This window comes from Anopheles funestus, chromosome 2RL, assembly GCF_943734845.2.
Source record: "Anopheles funestus chromosome 2RL, idAnoFuneDA-416_04, whole genome shotgun sequence".
NCBI lineage: Eukaryota > Metazoa > Arthropoda > Insecta > Diptera > Culicidae > Anopheles > Anopheles funestus.
The window spans coordinates 79,519,843-79,535,951 of record NC_064598.1 but is presented as its reverse complement, the minus strand read 5'-3'; the positions used below and the strand labels follow the sequence as shown (position 1 = coordinate 79,535,951).

General features: G+C 45.4%; 1 protein-coding gene across 11 annotated transcripts in view; it reads left to right on the top strand.

The window, feature by feature from the left end:
* The window catches only part of LOC125762658 (zinc finger protein ush), a 146,978-nt gene extending 131,401 nt beyond the window's left edge, over window positions 1-15,577 (top strand). For 10 of the 11 annotated variants that reach the window (XM_049425027.1, XM_049425028.1, XM_049425026.1 and 7 more), the window contains 8 exons: window positions 7,577-9,005; window positions 9,121-9,309; window positions 10,491-10,868; window positions 10,936-11,959; window positions 12,036-12,271; window positions 12,369-12,681; window positions 12,743-12,915; window positions 12,989-15,577. In XM_049425027.1, coding sequence (XP_049280984.1) covers window positions 7,577-9,005; window positions 9,121-9,309; window positions 10,491-10,868; window positions 10,936-11,959; window positions 12,036-12,271; window positions 12,369-12,681; window positions 12,743-12,915; window positions 12,989-13,604 — 4,358 coding nt within the window. In that variant the 3' untranslated portion in view covers window positions 13,605-15,577. Of the gene's footprint in view, window positions 1-7,576; window positions 9,006-9,120; window positions 9,310-10,490; window positions 10,869-10,935; window positions 11,960-12,035; window positions 12,272-12,368; window positions 12,682-12,742; window positions 12,916-12,966 lie in introns of all 11 variants that reach the window. The other variant, XM_049425032.1, reaches the window with a different exon arrangement.
* The last annotated feature ends 532 nt before the right edge of the window (window positions 15,578-16,109 follow it).

Genomic DNA, 16,109 nt, shown 5'->3' with positions numbered 1-16,109 from the left:
TGTTGTGTAAATGCTTTGTCGACCATTTCTTATCGCGTTCCCTTCTCGGTGGTCGGTTTTGTTTTTCGTGATACCGGCGAGACCACTTATCATGTGAGAGCTTTTGCCCGTACATGATCCTCTTAAGTTCACGTGGATTATGCTACACAACCGATCTACACATCTTACGAGAGCAAAGGAGTTACAAGACAGCAGGAATTCTGTCCGATTTCGGGGTAACACACAAGCAAACACGATAATTATCGGTCAAAGTTTGGATGCTTTGGTTCGCGTTACGCCAACAGACGCGCCCTTTCAAAAACGCGCCATTTCTGCGACAAGCAGTTCGTGATGGGGTGTTGTCTTGTCCTTCCCTCCGGAAGGTACACAAATATTTCACTCCCTCCGCTTTTTGAACAGTGCGAGACGGAGGATGGAGAGTTGGCTAGTGTTGTTTCGCTGTGTTCGTTGGTTGGCGAAAACCTTGAAGAGGTTTTTGGATTCATTGGCACGTTGCCAGGAAGACAACACTTTAACTCACACACACACACATTGTGTCGCCATGGATTGATCGGTGTACATCATCCGTCTATGCCCCCTTCTCCGGTATGGGGTAAAATCCCTTTGTCTTGTACTTTCCAGACGAAACATAACCCGACCAACTAGCAGCGAAATGTACGAATGTGTAAAACTACCACAACCACAACATTACCCCCCCGGTTCTGGGAAGCGATCTCGAACCGAAACTCAACATATTTTCTCCCCTTCGTGCACGCATTACGGGAGCGAACAGATCAACAGGCAGCATGGCAACAGATCGCGCTGTGCACGAAAACTTAAAATTCCTGCTGCTGTAGATCGCGCTTCGTCTGTGTGTGTGTGTGTGTGTGTTTCGTGCTTGCTTTTTGTCGAACATCCGTCACGTGGGGGAGAAGATTTTCATTTTTTTTTTTTTCAATTTTTCTTACGAAATTCGCCGACCGCCACGACACAGCGGTAGATTGATCTACTTGACTGACTGGCGACACGACCTGATACAACGATGCAAAACCCATGAGCGTGCGCTTTTACACGGACGAAGAACACGATCGTGTCGTTCCACTGCCGGTGGTTTTGTGCAATGATGTACGGAAAGTTATGTAGTAAGTAAATAACGTCCCCAATCAGTAGCGTGGCCCGGTGCCGGCAAAGCCTTCCGTCTTGCCCCGTCACTTGGGGAGCTTCTTTTCCGGCTCACATTTTGCACCGTGTCGTACTTTCATGGTGCTGTAATGGAAAATTCGCACAAGCCTTGTAGTAAACGAAATCAGTGTGGTTTTATTTATACTTAAGAGTGAACCATAAAGTATCAACAAACGATCGTGTACTATCAGGCGGCGTGCTTCGTTCAACGTCATACAGGGCATACTGGCCTGACTCACACCCATGCTGAGCTATAAATTGTGATTGTGAGCAAACTAAGCAGCTTTTGTGTTGTTTGCAATTTCCGAACAGTTTATATACACAACACACACACCACAATTAATTGGTTGGTTGAATTAACGCTTCAATAATATAGCAAAACTAAGTACAAACAATGATCAGCATATGAAAGTGATATTTAAACTAGGGGCAGTGTTATGATGACTGCATGGTGGTAATCTTTCATGCGGAATTAGTTTCTATAAACAAATAACTAGGATGGTAGAATACCGGATCGTGCCGGGAACGGTTGATTGATTGATTCTAAACCGATCAGTTAGTTCACATGTTATCAGACATAACCTATCGGTGTAGTAGCTTATAATATTGTACATAGCAACTTGGCAACAAGTCTACTACTTCTACTACTACTTCTTGGCTTAACGACCTTACAGGTCACGCCGGCCATTTCTGGCTTACTAGACTTATTTTACCACGTAGCCGGGTAGTCAGTCCTTGCTACGGGGGGACGGTCCGAATGGGATTTGAACCCGGTCCGGCCGTGTGGACTGGCGCCGTTTATCACATGCACCACCGGGCCGCCCCCAAACAAGTCTAGTGTCTAGGCTACAAGTCTAGTGAAGCCTTTTTTCCCTTGCTTCATAGCACAGCTAGTTGGCATTGACCCTAAGGACTTTTGGTATTTAATTTATTGGTGTTGCGCGAGTGTACTGGCTATACTCCACTAGAATCGGTCAAAAGGTGACGAACAATATTCAATACTGCAATAGCTCGTGTAAGTAGTGGAGTATGAATTACTATCAACTGTAACTGGATCAGCACTAGCTTCAAAACAAACCTAGCCTTTATCAGTTGTTTCTACTTGATCAAGATGAATTATACTTTTTCAAATGACTCATAGAATTATGTTTATGCTCGCTGTTAAGATTAGACATCTAACGAGCTAAGGTAATCTTTCTCTTCTTTGCTCAACGGTCACGCTCGCCATTTCTGGCTTACTAGACTTACTTTACCGAGTAGCTGGATAGACGGTCTGGATGGGATTTGTTACCCCGTTCTGTCGTGTGTAACTGGCGTCGTTTATCACATACCGGGCAGCCCCGTACTAAGGTAATACGTGGTGTTACAACAATCCGAACGTTTGTGAAGAAAGTTAATAAAAATTACTCTTACATTTTATTAATAACCTAGCTTAGTTCTTAGTAACTGAAGTATTTTTTTCTTACTTATTCTTTTTTTGCATTTTTTCTTACTTACTTAAACTATTGAAGGTTTTTTCTTCATCTCTAGTTCCTCCTCTTTTGGCTTTATATTCCTAGTCGATTTTTATCTGACTTGTTACTTTGTCTAATTATGCTAGTTTTATTTGGAATTCAAATTACCCATAAAGTTCATAAAGATTTGGACCCAAACCGAGTGCGTTATTGAATCTTGTAAAAAAATCGATCAAAACACTAGTTATTAACAAAAATGTCTCAAATAGACAATAGTCATTATTATGTACTCTTGAAGATAGAAACCTTTTATGAAGTATTAAAACACTTTGGCTTACTATTAAAATATCAATTCTGTCATGAGAATATGCTGAAGATCTCATACTCCCTTCTTTTATCCCCCGCTTTGATTGATACGGAGTTCTACCCTTCTATTGCTATTCCACACCCTCAAACTATTGGCCAGAGAAACCGCAACGCACACCAACGTAAACAAAATACTCTAATGAGTCGTTATCGCACGGTCGTTTGCATGCTGCAAACGCCTTTAACGATACCTTGCCGAACCAACGAGATGACAGAATTGTGTGCAAACCGTTTGGTCCCGAGCGGCGGTTTTTTTTTTCTTCTCCCGGTGAAGAATTGAAACCACCATCGGCTTACCGACTCTTGGTGCCTTCTTGATGCCCGGCTAATTATTTCATGATCCACCACTGTCCAGCGTGACAAACAAAAGCACACCATCCACGTACGGGAGGCGATATTCGTTCGGCATTTCGCTCGCAAAGTGAACGAAAGGAATTAAAATGCACTTGAGCCTTCAGCACGTCGCTACTAGTCGCACACCCGTATAGTATGTTGTGTGTGTGTTTCCCTATCTTATTAGTGCCTTGCCCGCTGTGTTCGGTTTTCGTGCGCCTAAAACCGTGAAATGAAGTCATCAATATGGAAAACAAAATTTACCACACATAAGACCGGGACCGGGATTGGGTTGGTACTGGCCTTTCTTGCCTTCTTTCCAACAACCCGTTGAGCTGTGTATGATCAATGACACAGTGGGTAGAGACGTGTGTTCACCACAATGGATGAAGAAGTCGTACCCCAACGTGTGCAGTGCTTCTCATCGGCAGTAAGCATCCGGGGGGTATATGGCTACGGCTAATCTTCATTCGTCCGAAGGTCCAATCGGTTGGATACCGCCCGAAGCTCACTGGCCAGAGTGAACGACAACCAGAAAACCTGGACGCAAATTGCACCACCAACGATCCAACATCATCACCTGCACCAAAAACCGTGCACTTCAATGTTTCGGGGGAAGGCGACGCTGAGGCAGTAGAGATACCCGAGACGACTGTGCAAAGTCGCCATGCAAACCGGGGGGAAGAACTTTGAAGGATTGCGAAGTGAAGTTGGCCAGGGTAGTTTTATGGTAAGCATCAAAGCTCGACGAGTTTCACCGTCACATCTTTCGATGTGAGCGCGGCCTAAAACCGGCATCATCGGGGCTCGGGTCTTTTTCGCGCCTTTTGTGCCTATATCCGTAAAGAACGTACCGATGCCGATATGAACCCCGATCACCCTTGGCACCTTGGGTCTTGGGATGGTGTTGGTTGTTCATCTTTTTTTTTGTTTGTATGCAATGTATGGAAGCGGTAATACTATCGTGGAAGAAGCCATCCATCGATTCGCTACGGAATCGGTACGTTTTGCATTGTCTGGCAACTACGACGCCTTCTGCGTTACGCCATGATGTTACTGTTGCTGCTACTTTAACTACAGCTTCAATGGTAGAAGGGGGGGGAAAAAAGATAACAAGAGCTGTTTCGAGGACAGAATTTTCCTTTCTTTGTTCTGCACGATAATCGGGATCGGTCCTCTTTCTTCGACAGCCAACAAACAGGCAAACGCGTTTTGTAACTGCGTTACGCGCCGAACAAGAATGCGTTGAATGGTGATGCATTGATTTCAGCTGTTCTAATCTACGTACCTCATACCTCATACACCCCCATATTGTCATCATGCGATTTTAAGTATCAAAATTTCTTAAACAGCCAGTTATTGTTTATTTTCCAACACCACCACCAGTGATCAACGTATTGAAGTGCCTCTTTAAGGTCTCACGGTACGGTAAACCACCACTACGACTCTTACCCTTCAAAAGTGCCATAATGAAGGAAAATTTAAAGCAGATGTTATATGGTCAATAAAACGCCAAACCCCATCCCACAAGAAACGATAATTTGACGAGAGCAAAATGTGTAAGCAAAAAAAAACAATTAAAACGTGTTGAGCAGTGCAAGTGTAAACAATTTACGACTGTGCCAAGTGTTTTCCCTTTTTCGTTTATTCTTTCGATTTTTTGGGGAGTTGTGTCACTTGCCGAGATTAAATCACAAGTGGCCACAGTTCGGTGTGTCACATTGGAATTATGGATCGCTGTTAAAATTGTTTATGTTTCGTAACTAATTGAGATATTTAAAGGCTGACGGGATGAATATTACTTTAGTGCTTGATCGTGGCAAAACAATGAAGTCGTCTTCTTGTTGTTTAAAATTCTTGGCATTCGTCTATCGTTTCTTTATTCTGCATTTTTCATCCTTCGAAGGGGCGAACACGAAACAGATCAAATGTTAGAATGTTGGGATAGAACAAAACTTCAACCATTTCCTAGAAGATATGAAATGCCTCTCTCTCTCTCTCTCTCTCTTTCTCCCTCTCTTTCTAAATCTCTAATCGATTCGTGTAGAATGCATGCAAAAGGAAAACCCAGCATTAAGCCATCGGTGACTAATTAAAGAATTTTTAGCAGTAGCCCACCTAAGATCAATTCCCTTCTCCACGATGCCACTCGTACGGGTGCAGCTTCACAGAAAATGGTACAAATTGCTTAGCACTTGCTATCGATTCGTACGAGGCCTTTCCCGCATCATTTGCCAGACATTTTTTTTCCATGCCAGCTGCAGTATTTAATCGTATTCGCGGGAAAGTAGCATAAAACTCCCACCCATACGGGACATCTGTTGGACACCGGTGTGGTGAAGCGCAGCATGAATAAGTCGTGCCACGATTCATTATTTTATGTGCTCTTTTGTACAATTTTCTACCGCCCGGTTTCTGGTTCGGCTGAACAATTTACCTCACTAACGGGTTGTTTTGCTCTCATGTGAGCTTTGTTATTGGAAAGCCACCCGAACCTACCGTATGATAGGACAGTTCGGTGGAAAGTTCTCAGCGCGTTAAATTGTGCCGGCACCAAGCACCAAGGTACAACCGTATAAAATCAATCGTTCCCCAAGGAGTTCGATTGCGGGTGTGCATAATTTCATTGTATGTTCACCCACCAAGCGCTGCACGGATGTCGTCTCCATGAGTCGGTTCGTTCCAATGCAAAAAGTCGCTTAATTGATCGACTTTGGTGTGGAACGGATCTCCCCATCCCCACCCAGAACAGGACAGATGGTAACGGTACGATTAGGAAGAAGAAATATAAAAAAGACACTCACCATAAAACTGTGTTTGGTTGTTGGTGATCGCAAAGAAATCGAACTGTAGGCAAGAAGTAACATGAACGATACTGCGATTTTGCTGAGGATCTTCCAAACCCCAAAGAACATCCAATGGCCATGGTGTGTGGAACCATATCGTCCATCGCAAAAAGTGCTTGCGCTCTATATTCGCGTGTAGTTGTTTAAGTTTTCATTCAATCAAAGAGTTGATCTCTTTCTTGGTCGTCCGTGAAACAATCATGATCCTCCAATCCGAGATCTTCTTGGTATTCCTTTCAGACACTATAATCTCTAGAGTGAAGATCTTTGTTGTGCACCTATTTCTGGTTTTTATGGACTTTGTTGAATCTTTCAGTAAAGTTGAACATTGAAATTTCTGCAAAAAAAACGAGTTCCAGACGAGATTTGATGCAGGTTACGTCTTGTGATGACTAACCCGAATAAACTTGAAAACGAACGAGTGTCTATTCTTAAAAAGATCAACCACATTAACAAACTGACAAAGTCATTTCCCTTAAAATCCTGAATGAGTTGTGACTCCCTTACACCTTTGAAAGGTGATAAATGTCTCCCATTTCGAAACAATGCTCTACCTTAGCACTAATTACCAGCGAATGGAGTTCTCGAGAGCAAAAAAAAAACTTCAATTCGTCTCCATTTCCATTCAATCGGATTTTGCGAATTTCTGTTCACACGCAAATGCTACCGCCAGGGTCTAATTGCCTTCTCTTGCCATGTTCCCTTCTGTTGGTGGTGGATCGCTTCTTGTGTTCGTGTGTTTGAGTCACTTTGGTGAATGTCTCATTTAGCATAAATTACCACCCGTTGATGTTACCACCGGAAAACCCCTGGTGGAATTCATTGATTAATCTGCATATGGTTCAGTTTCGCTGCACTAATGCATTCTTCGCCCGGTGCAGATTGATGCGCGAACGTTCGTTTCGTGCAAATCGGTTGGGAGATGGGCAGAAATCACAAACCCGTTGTCTCCCTTCGGAGCGAAGGGCGGGCAATTAACATCGCGAACGTAAATGTCGTCATTAGTGCGGAAACGGTTTCAAACCGTTCCCCTGTCCCACCGTAAAGGACGGGCAAACGTACGGACCTTCGGATTTGCTATTGCCGCCGTCTTGTTATAACATCCTTATACCCGAGGGTGTCGATTCGATTAAGGTGACATTAATTTCACCCACCAAATCCTTACGCGGGAATATACGCGTGCCACAGCTTGTGATATATGAATGTGCCACATGTACCACACTTCCGGCTCGCTCAGTTCCCTCCTCATGTATTGATCGGGGTACGATTTTGGGGTGAATTTAGTGTCTCCCCGTAAAGGATATCCCACCACGGGTGAATGATTAATGTTCGCGAGGAGTGTACCTTCCCTGTGGTGATAATGTTGTACGACGGTGTTTAACATCTTTGTGTCCTTTACTTCGCATCCATTTGCAGGAGACGATGAGGAAGCCGGTGACGAACACCACCAGCAGCAGCAGCAGCAGTCCCAGACTGTAGCGGAGGAAAACGGTGATAGCAACAGCACAATAGGAAGCAACAACGGTAACAACAACAGCGGGAACAGTAGCGTTAGTAATAGCAATCACAGCAGCCGAAGCAACAGTAGTACCGAAATGAATGGTGGCGGTGGAATGGACGGAGCTGGTGGTGGTGGTGGTGTCGGGCAAGAGACGGAAATGAGCGATAGAAGCCCACCGCGACCGGTAGCGACACCTTCGCCTGCAGACAACCATCCAACCCCTGGCACAGCATCCGATGCTGGTGATCCGGACAGTGGTGACACACCGGCAGATGAAACGATGCTGTCGCTGCGTGAAATTAAGCAAGAACCGAACGTAGAACAAGAAACGACAGGCAAAGAGCATAGACCCGGTTCGACTAGCTCCTCATCCCAAGGCCAAACGCCCTCACCAACGCCCGTACCGATGCTGCGGCTAAATGTGGCCCTTGCGTCCGATCCGGCCGCTAATCCGGACGCGAAAGATCTCAAACATCTTAGCGATGCTGAAGCCGCCCTCGAGGAGAAGCAATCTCAATCCCAACAGCAACATGCGCTCAATATGGCCATCGGTCCACCGCCTGCACTGCAATCGCTCGGGGGCAATACACCGCCAGCTTTACTTAGCCGTAAACCAACGCCATCTCTCAAAGGGCCTGAACTAACGCTGCCGGTCGAATTGCCACCACGGCTTCCCATGTACATATGTGGACCCTGTGGCATTCGCTTTTCCTCCGCTTCGACGCTCGAAGCACACCAAACGTACTATTGCTCGCATCGCAAAGATGCGGACGATGGTGGTGGCGGCGGTGGAGGAGGAGGAAGTGGTGGCGGAACTGGTGGGACAGGATCCAATGCTGTGTCGGCGGGTGGTGCATCCACTGGTGCAACCGGTGTCAAGAATGCACATCCAGGCGGCGATGGCACAGGCGAACCACCGGCAAAAGCACTTAAAACTGGCAAACAGTACGCCTGCTCGCAGTGTTCGTACAGCGCGGACAAGAAGGTATCGCTTAACCGACACATGCGCATGCATCAGTCATCTCCATCGCCATCACCGGTCGGTGCGATCGTAAACGGAGACGACGCGGTCGTTCTCGCTGGCCACCACCATCATGCCCAACAGCAGCAGCAACAGCAGCAACAACAGCTTCAGCTCATCCAAGCGCAAGCAGTTGCCGCTGCCGCAGCCGTACTCCATCAACAGCAGCAGCAGCAGCAGCAACAACAACAGCAAGGACAACAATCACAAGGACCAGCACCACAGGTCGATCGTTATTGTTCCGACTGTGATATACGATTCTCCAGCACCAAGACATATCGGGCGCACAAACAACACTACTGTAGCTCGCGCCATCGGGAAGGGTAAGCCGCCGGGCCGCCGCAGCCCAGAGAAACACAAACCGGCTCTGTGTTTTATGACCGTAACACCCTTGCTATATTATCATTTTTTTCTTCTTCTTTTAATTGCACAAACCAGCCAACAGTCGAACAACTCGACGCCGAAACCATCCGCTGCTCCAAAGTCGGGTTCGCAGAGCCCACCAGACGTGCCGAAAACGCCACCGGTGGCCGCCAGTCAGCAACCGTTTCTGGCCCTGCCTACAAACCCCATCATCGTGATACCGTACTCGCTGATCCGTGGTGCTAGCGTTATTCCGGGTTTGCTGTAAGTAGAAGTAGATATCATTTCACTGCACATGCATTTAAGATCATCAGACAGAAAAGAAAGACCTTTTTTGGAAGCGATTCTTTTCTATCTTAAACTAGCTTACCCGGCAAATCTAGTTTTGCCCTTAAACAAGCGTTTTGTACTTAAAGTTTTCAAGCAAACAGTTTGAATGTTCAATTTTGATCCGTGTGGTGATTAGAGAAAATCGTTGATCAATTGGAACTTTTTAAATTATCTATTACCATTCTTGATCAAAATGATTTTCTTAATAAAAGCAATTTCTTCTCCTTCTGTTATGGCACCTGTTCTCCTTTTCTGGCGCTTCAGGAGATATTTTTGGCTTTCCTTGACGATTGGGATTTAATACCAGGTCCTTCCGTGCATGGCGCCAATTCCACATGCAAATCACTACACAACATTTTTTAATTATTCCCACACTTATCTGGCGTTTTACTTACTTAACACTCGCTTTATGTTTTAATGGATAAAATTACACAAATAAATCGTCATGTGTACCTACTTTGATTGATTTATTCGTTAGAATTTCAACATTATTCGGGTTAAAAAAATGGCTATGTCTACTTGATGTGCTAATAACTGTCAAAATCCCTGAAGGAAAAACAGAAAAGAACTCATAATATTGGCCAGAGGCTACCTAGCGAAACCTAAAGTAGCAGTAAACCTATTTTCATACCTAACGAACGTTCAGCGAAACTTTCATACAAATCGGTGCAGCCGTTTCGGAAGAGTTTACACACCAACACCGCGACACGAGAATTTTATATATATAGAAGATAGAAGATAGAAGATAGATAGAAGATAGATAGATTAACATTTTTACAAACACGACATTTGCCAACCAGTGTGTAGTGTTGTGGCACCAAAAACAAACTGGAGACAGTATAGAAGAAACCGCGACTAAATTGCCTGAGCCAAAGCGCGCAATTTAATTTATAGATCCTCTAGTTAGCTTACATTCACACTGCGATCATCACATTCAAACTTTTGCCGTTGCCTTATACCATTTTAACCGACCAGTTATCCCAGTTGGCTATGGTTTCAATTTTAGCGCACACTGCGCTTTGCATACTTTCAGGCGCAACGAGCCACCTGTATTCAAAGCATGTGAAATTAATGTTTTCTAATTACATTTCTACGACTTTTCTTTTGAACGACAGCTCATCCCTTGCACCCGGTGTGGCCAACCCTGAATCGGCTTGTTTTATCTTTCAAAACGGAAGTTTACAACCGATCGCAATGTCGCTAGCGTCACAGGTGCAAGCAGTGACGGCTGCCATAGTTCCGGGTTCCGGGTTTGAAGGATTGGTAGGCCACAATCAAGCACAACGACCTACGCCAACATCCGGTGCTATTAGTTGCAATCAGCAGCAGCCACATCAGCAACAACAACAGCCTTCCCGAGGACCTACGCCAAACATATCAAACAGTAGCGATAACAACAGTGTCCATAGTGGTGGTTCTGGTGGCGTTGGTGGTACATCATCAACTGGCGAAGTGCTTAAAGCGATCAATAAGCGGGACAATTCTTGTAACAAGTGAGTTCATACGACTATGCAATGAAATATAATTTTTTCGCTAACATTCGCTTTTTCTTTCCCATAGAGAGCAACCGACCGGTTCTACTCCCCTCGATCTTTCGGTACGACGACTATCACCCGGTGCAATAGGAAGTTTAAGTCTCCGGGAACGATCGCTCTCACTGTCGTCGGCGGTTTCGGCCGATCCACGGCTTGATTTCGACAGTCTCATGGAGGGTAAAGAGAATTTATCCGTGAGCGGTGATTCGCTCACACCGGAACAGATTGTGTGTGCACCTTCGTTGCCCGGTAGTCCACCGCTTACACCCTCACCGAAACGTCGCTCTAACAGTCCCCGCGGCGGTGGAGGCCAACCAGTATCAGCCACCGTAGCCGCAGCAGCAGCAGCCGCCGCCGCAGCCGCAGCAGCTGGACAGCATGGTCTCGGTGGCCCTGTCGGTGGATTATCCATTTCTCCGCTAACATTGCAGCAGCAACTTATGCGACCATTGTTACCGGCTGACATAGCACTACGCCTGTCGGCCGTTGGTGATCCGGCCGTTAATCTGAACCTCAACATCCTGCCCAACGCACATCCGCTACTGACGAAGCAAAGTGTCGAGCTGGCGCTTCGACTTTCCTCCACGGGTGGTTCCGCTTCCGATGGGTTGACGAAACCACAGATATCTCCACTGCTCAATAGCATCTCTCCCACGGGTGGTGGCCCGGTGGCTGTATCCAGCGGCGGATCCACCACCGTTCTCTCATCCCAATCGCCCCAAATCTTCGTAAAGCAGGGCGATTCGAAATGCAAGGAGTGTAACATCGTGTTCTGCAAGTACGAAAACTATCTCGCCCACAAGAAACATTACTGTTCCGCACGCAACCAGGACGATGGTGAGCTGCCCAAGGTCAGTCCACCGATTTCGCCCCAAACGTTAGCGGGCGGTACCGTGCCGTCCGGTGCTAGTCCGGCAATTAGCGTAGGTTCGGTTGCGTATCAGCAGCTTATCTGTGCGGCCTGTGGTATCAAGTTCACCTCGTTGGATAATCTCAGCGCTCACCAAATGTACTACTGCCCGAAGCGGATCGATGCCACACTACCAGTGGTAAGTGTACGAGCGAACGTTCGCTCACAGACGGAATAAAAGAACTAATCTTATGTACGTTTCATGGTATGTATAGAACGCCACACCGACCGCTGTAGTGACAGCGCAACCACACAAGGAACGTTGCTCCAAATGTAAAAGTATGCACGAACCAGGCCAACCGTGTACAGTCGCCGGTCACGGTGCGTATAAATGTCCGATCTGTGAGGAGATCAGTCCCAACTCGACTGAGGCACGTCGCCATATGGATACGCACGGTGGCGTAAAGGCGTTCCGATGCACGATCTGCCGGTACAAGGGTAACACACTACGGTAAGTGTCTTAATAATGCTCAATTGCGAAAAAATAGTGCATTTTTGTGATTTTAAGAATATTAAAACATTCATTTTCTTTTGCTACACTTTTGCAGTGGTATGCGTACACACATTCGGATGCACTTCGATAAGAAAACGAGCGAATTTAATGAGGAAAACTTTATCACCTGCATACTGGAAGAGGACGGAATTGAAATACCACCGGCAGGAGCACAGAATGCAGCTGCCATGGCCGCTGTTGCTGCTGCACAAGCGATCGCATCTCAAAAGTTCGCACCGGTACAGGAACCGCTTGATCATACGGGCGTCCCGCGCATTTCACCACCGACAGCACCGGCTGGCAATGGGCAGCTTGTGCGGCATCACTGTGAGTTTTGTCCGTACAGCTCCAGCTATCGGGTGAATGTGGTAAGTGCAGCCGTAAAAAGACGTCCTGAGCTGAGCTCTCACTAATACACCTTTATTCTAGGTTAAACATATCAAACACGTACATGGGCGGGAAAGGCCGCCAACTGGCCACTCACCATTGATTGGTGAAGGAGGTGAATCTTTGCTGTACAATGGTACGATCGGTAGTGAAACGGGCAGTTCCATTGTACGACCACCGGTTGCGAGCACACCAGGACTTACCGTTGCAAATAGGTAAGGATGGACGGAGTTCTTTCGAACGATAGACTTTACATTTACACACAGATTTTCCCCACGTGCATTACAGTCAAGTCATTAAAACGGAACCAAAGGATGATACGACGAACAGCAGTGAACTGCAGGAGGATACGGATACACCGGACATTAATGTGGACGTAGTGATGGAGGAACCGGCGATCAAAACGGAAGTCTTTGATCCACACATGCCCTCACTCAACTCACCACTCGGTTCGCCACCGTCACCACTTTCTTCTTCCGCCGTATCGACCATGGTACCGGGGGCCACTGTTAGCCAGAAAACGAAATCTCATCCAACAGCGAATACAACAAACTCACCACCATTGGAGCAGGGTATTAAAACACCTTCACCTCCGACAGTGGAGACGCCCGGTGGTTCACCAGCCGCACAGCAGCTATCTGTCCTGCCGCCCGGTCCCAAGTACTGTGACACGTGTGATATCACGTTCAACTACACCAACACGTACATAGCGCATAAGAAATTCTACTGCAAGGCAGCGATCGCAGCAGCGTCGGCAGCGGCAAATGTCACTACCAACAGCACGAGTGGATCGATTGTTGGACGGCGTAGTGCATCCGCGTCACCTAGCCGGGCAGCAACCGGTGGTGCAACAAGTCCTGCCGTTGCGGTAGCCGTCAATCGAGCGACGGAAACATCGGTTTAAGGAAAAGAAAACACACACACCTGTGCAAAGTCACCGACGAGAGCATTACCATGTGTATACGAAGTTAAAGTTTAGTCAGATCGTGATCTTGTAAGGACAGAGAAAAAAGAGGATCGCCTCCGAATTGTGTATTTGTCAACGGGGGAGGGGCGGGCATTTAAAGTAGTTCCTTACAGAAAAGGTAAACATTTCCCAAGGAATAAAAACAAAAAAGTGTAAAGCGAAAAGAGTGCGGAACGGAACACGGAACAATCAATGTTTAGCTTACTTACTCTACGATCTTTCATTCGTAGCCTTGCACACAGACAGACATACGATCAGGAAGAACGTAAGCATGATGGAACTGATAAGGAATATTTGCTGATAAAAGTAAAAGTAAAGCTTAACCTTACCCATTGTCTCCCTTAATGCAGAAGCATTTAAATACTAATAGTAAAATAGTACACGGGTTTGTGTCCAGCCAACAGGGGAGGCTAATCTTCGCTCTGTTCAATCCTTTTTCTGCAGTAAGTTGGGAGCTTTTTAGTTCAATTGATTTTGTTCCCTTGTCGCCATATAAAAAGCGATCACCCCGCCGCTCTGTGGGCGTGCGTGTCTGTTACGTTAAAGCCTGAGTTTTTACCAAAGTGTTATTCGGTTTAATTTTTAAAACAAAAATCACACGCACGGGGAAGTTTAACGCGGTGATGATCAGCCATTAAGTTTAGAGGTGGAATATTATTATTTTTTTTTTAATGTATAACAATTTCGTTCAATGCAAACAACTGCTTCAGTTAGTGCGGGTTAGTGTAAAATGTTACGTGTAACACCAGTAAACAATAAATAACATAAAACAAAGGAAAGGTTGACTTCAAAATAAAACAAAAATCTTATCATGATGATTTTGTCTTGTGGGATTGAAGGCAAATAGAGAAAGGGTACGAAGAAGGGCGCAAGGTGCCAATTAAAGTGACGTAGTACGAATGCGCGCGTGTGTGTGTGTGTCTGTATGTGTTTGTGTGTCTGTATTGAGAAGGCGTTAGGGTATATATTGCGATTATATATTATACATCGTATACATACATACACGTCTTTTCTTCGCATAGCATAGCAAAAGAGAGTCCGTGTTACGGGTGAATAGTCCTTAATTACCATCGTAGATGTTTAGCCATTTTGTAGCACCATAAGGCCACCATCGGAGCAACATCCGTGCTGGTGCGTCGATATCAATTCCACATAATCGCGTCATGTAGTAGCAATCTTTAGGTGGGATCGTTATGATCGTTGTTTAGGGTTTGCGCTTTATCCTATGCTCGAATTGTGCAACCTTTCTCTTCTATGAGATGCAAATTTGGGAAGAAAGCGGGAACGATTCCGGACGGTAGGATGATCACGAGATCGCCATAAGGATGTGTACTATACAAAGTGAAGTTTTTTTTTTTTGTTTTGTTTTGCACCCTAACCCTTACTGAATGTACCGCTTCACCAACCAAAAGATTATCAATGGATTTGTCGTTTAATAGGTGGATTAATAGAAAGGGGGGAAAAACAATAAAATTTCAATTTTACACCCCGCAAGACTTAGAAAAAGATGATAAAAGTAGGAGGGAAAGTGGTGATGAAATCAATTCAAACGTAAATTACCATTGCATGAAGTGAACGATGAATTACGAGTAAACTAAGCAAAAGATGAAACAGTAAAACATACTGTAAACACACTTTCTGGCGTATGTATGAATGGTAAAATCGGCAGTTCAAATACAGCGTTAATACTTCATCATCATAACGATCGTAAAGCAGAACAGTTTTGGGGCAGAACGTTTTCAGACTTAAAAAGCAAATGACAATAAATTATTATTTATTGAATATCCTATAAAATAGATGCACACCAAACTGCTGTTACGCACGGACGGCAATATGCGAACAACCGCAAAAGATCTGTAATAAACGTTAATGAAGGAAACAAATAAATCTACTGGAGTAAAACAATAAAACAGCTATGATATGTAAATGATTGGACGTTACTACATTTAATAATGCGTTGCAGATTGCATTGCATTGCATTGCTAAGAATCGCAGTATCCGTGCATGAGTTATCCTTTCCAACTGCAACAAACACGCGCTCACGCACGCACAACTGGCGCAACACCCACGAATCCGCATTTTCACGGAGATTGGAATAAAATGGCAAGTAAACAGAACAACAAGAATGTTTAAATACGTGTGATCATTATGTTTGTAGCGTGTGTTTTTCTTTTCCTTCTGCACATCCCAAACTAGTTGCGAAAACACACTCAGCTAGTTCGAAACGAAAAATATCGACATTAGTAGCAGGAGAGCAAACTCGCGCAGGAGGTAACCATGGCGCCCCGGTTGCACTACACTGCTCCGAAAAGGAGGCGTGGTTCATCCGTACCCAGTGTGCACACGCCCAGTTATCGGAAGATAACAGGTGGCTACGCGTGCTCACCTATGCAGGGCGCGTGGAAGGAAAAGAAACGGCAAACGATCAACAGTGTGCTATCA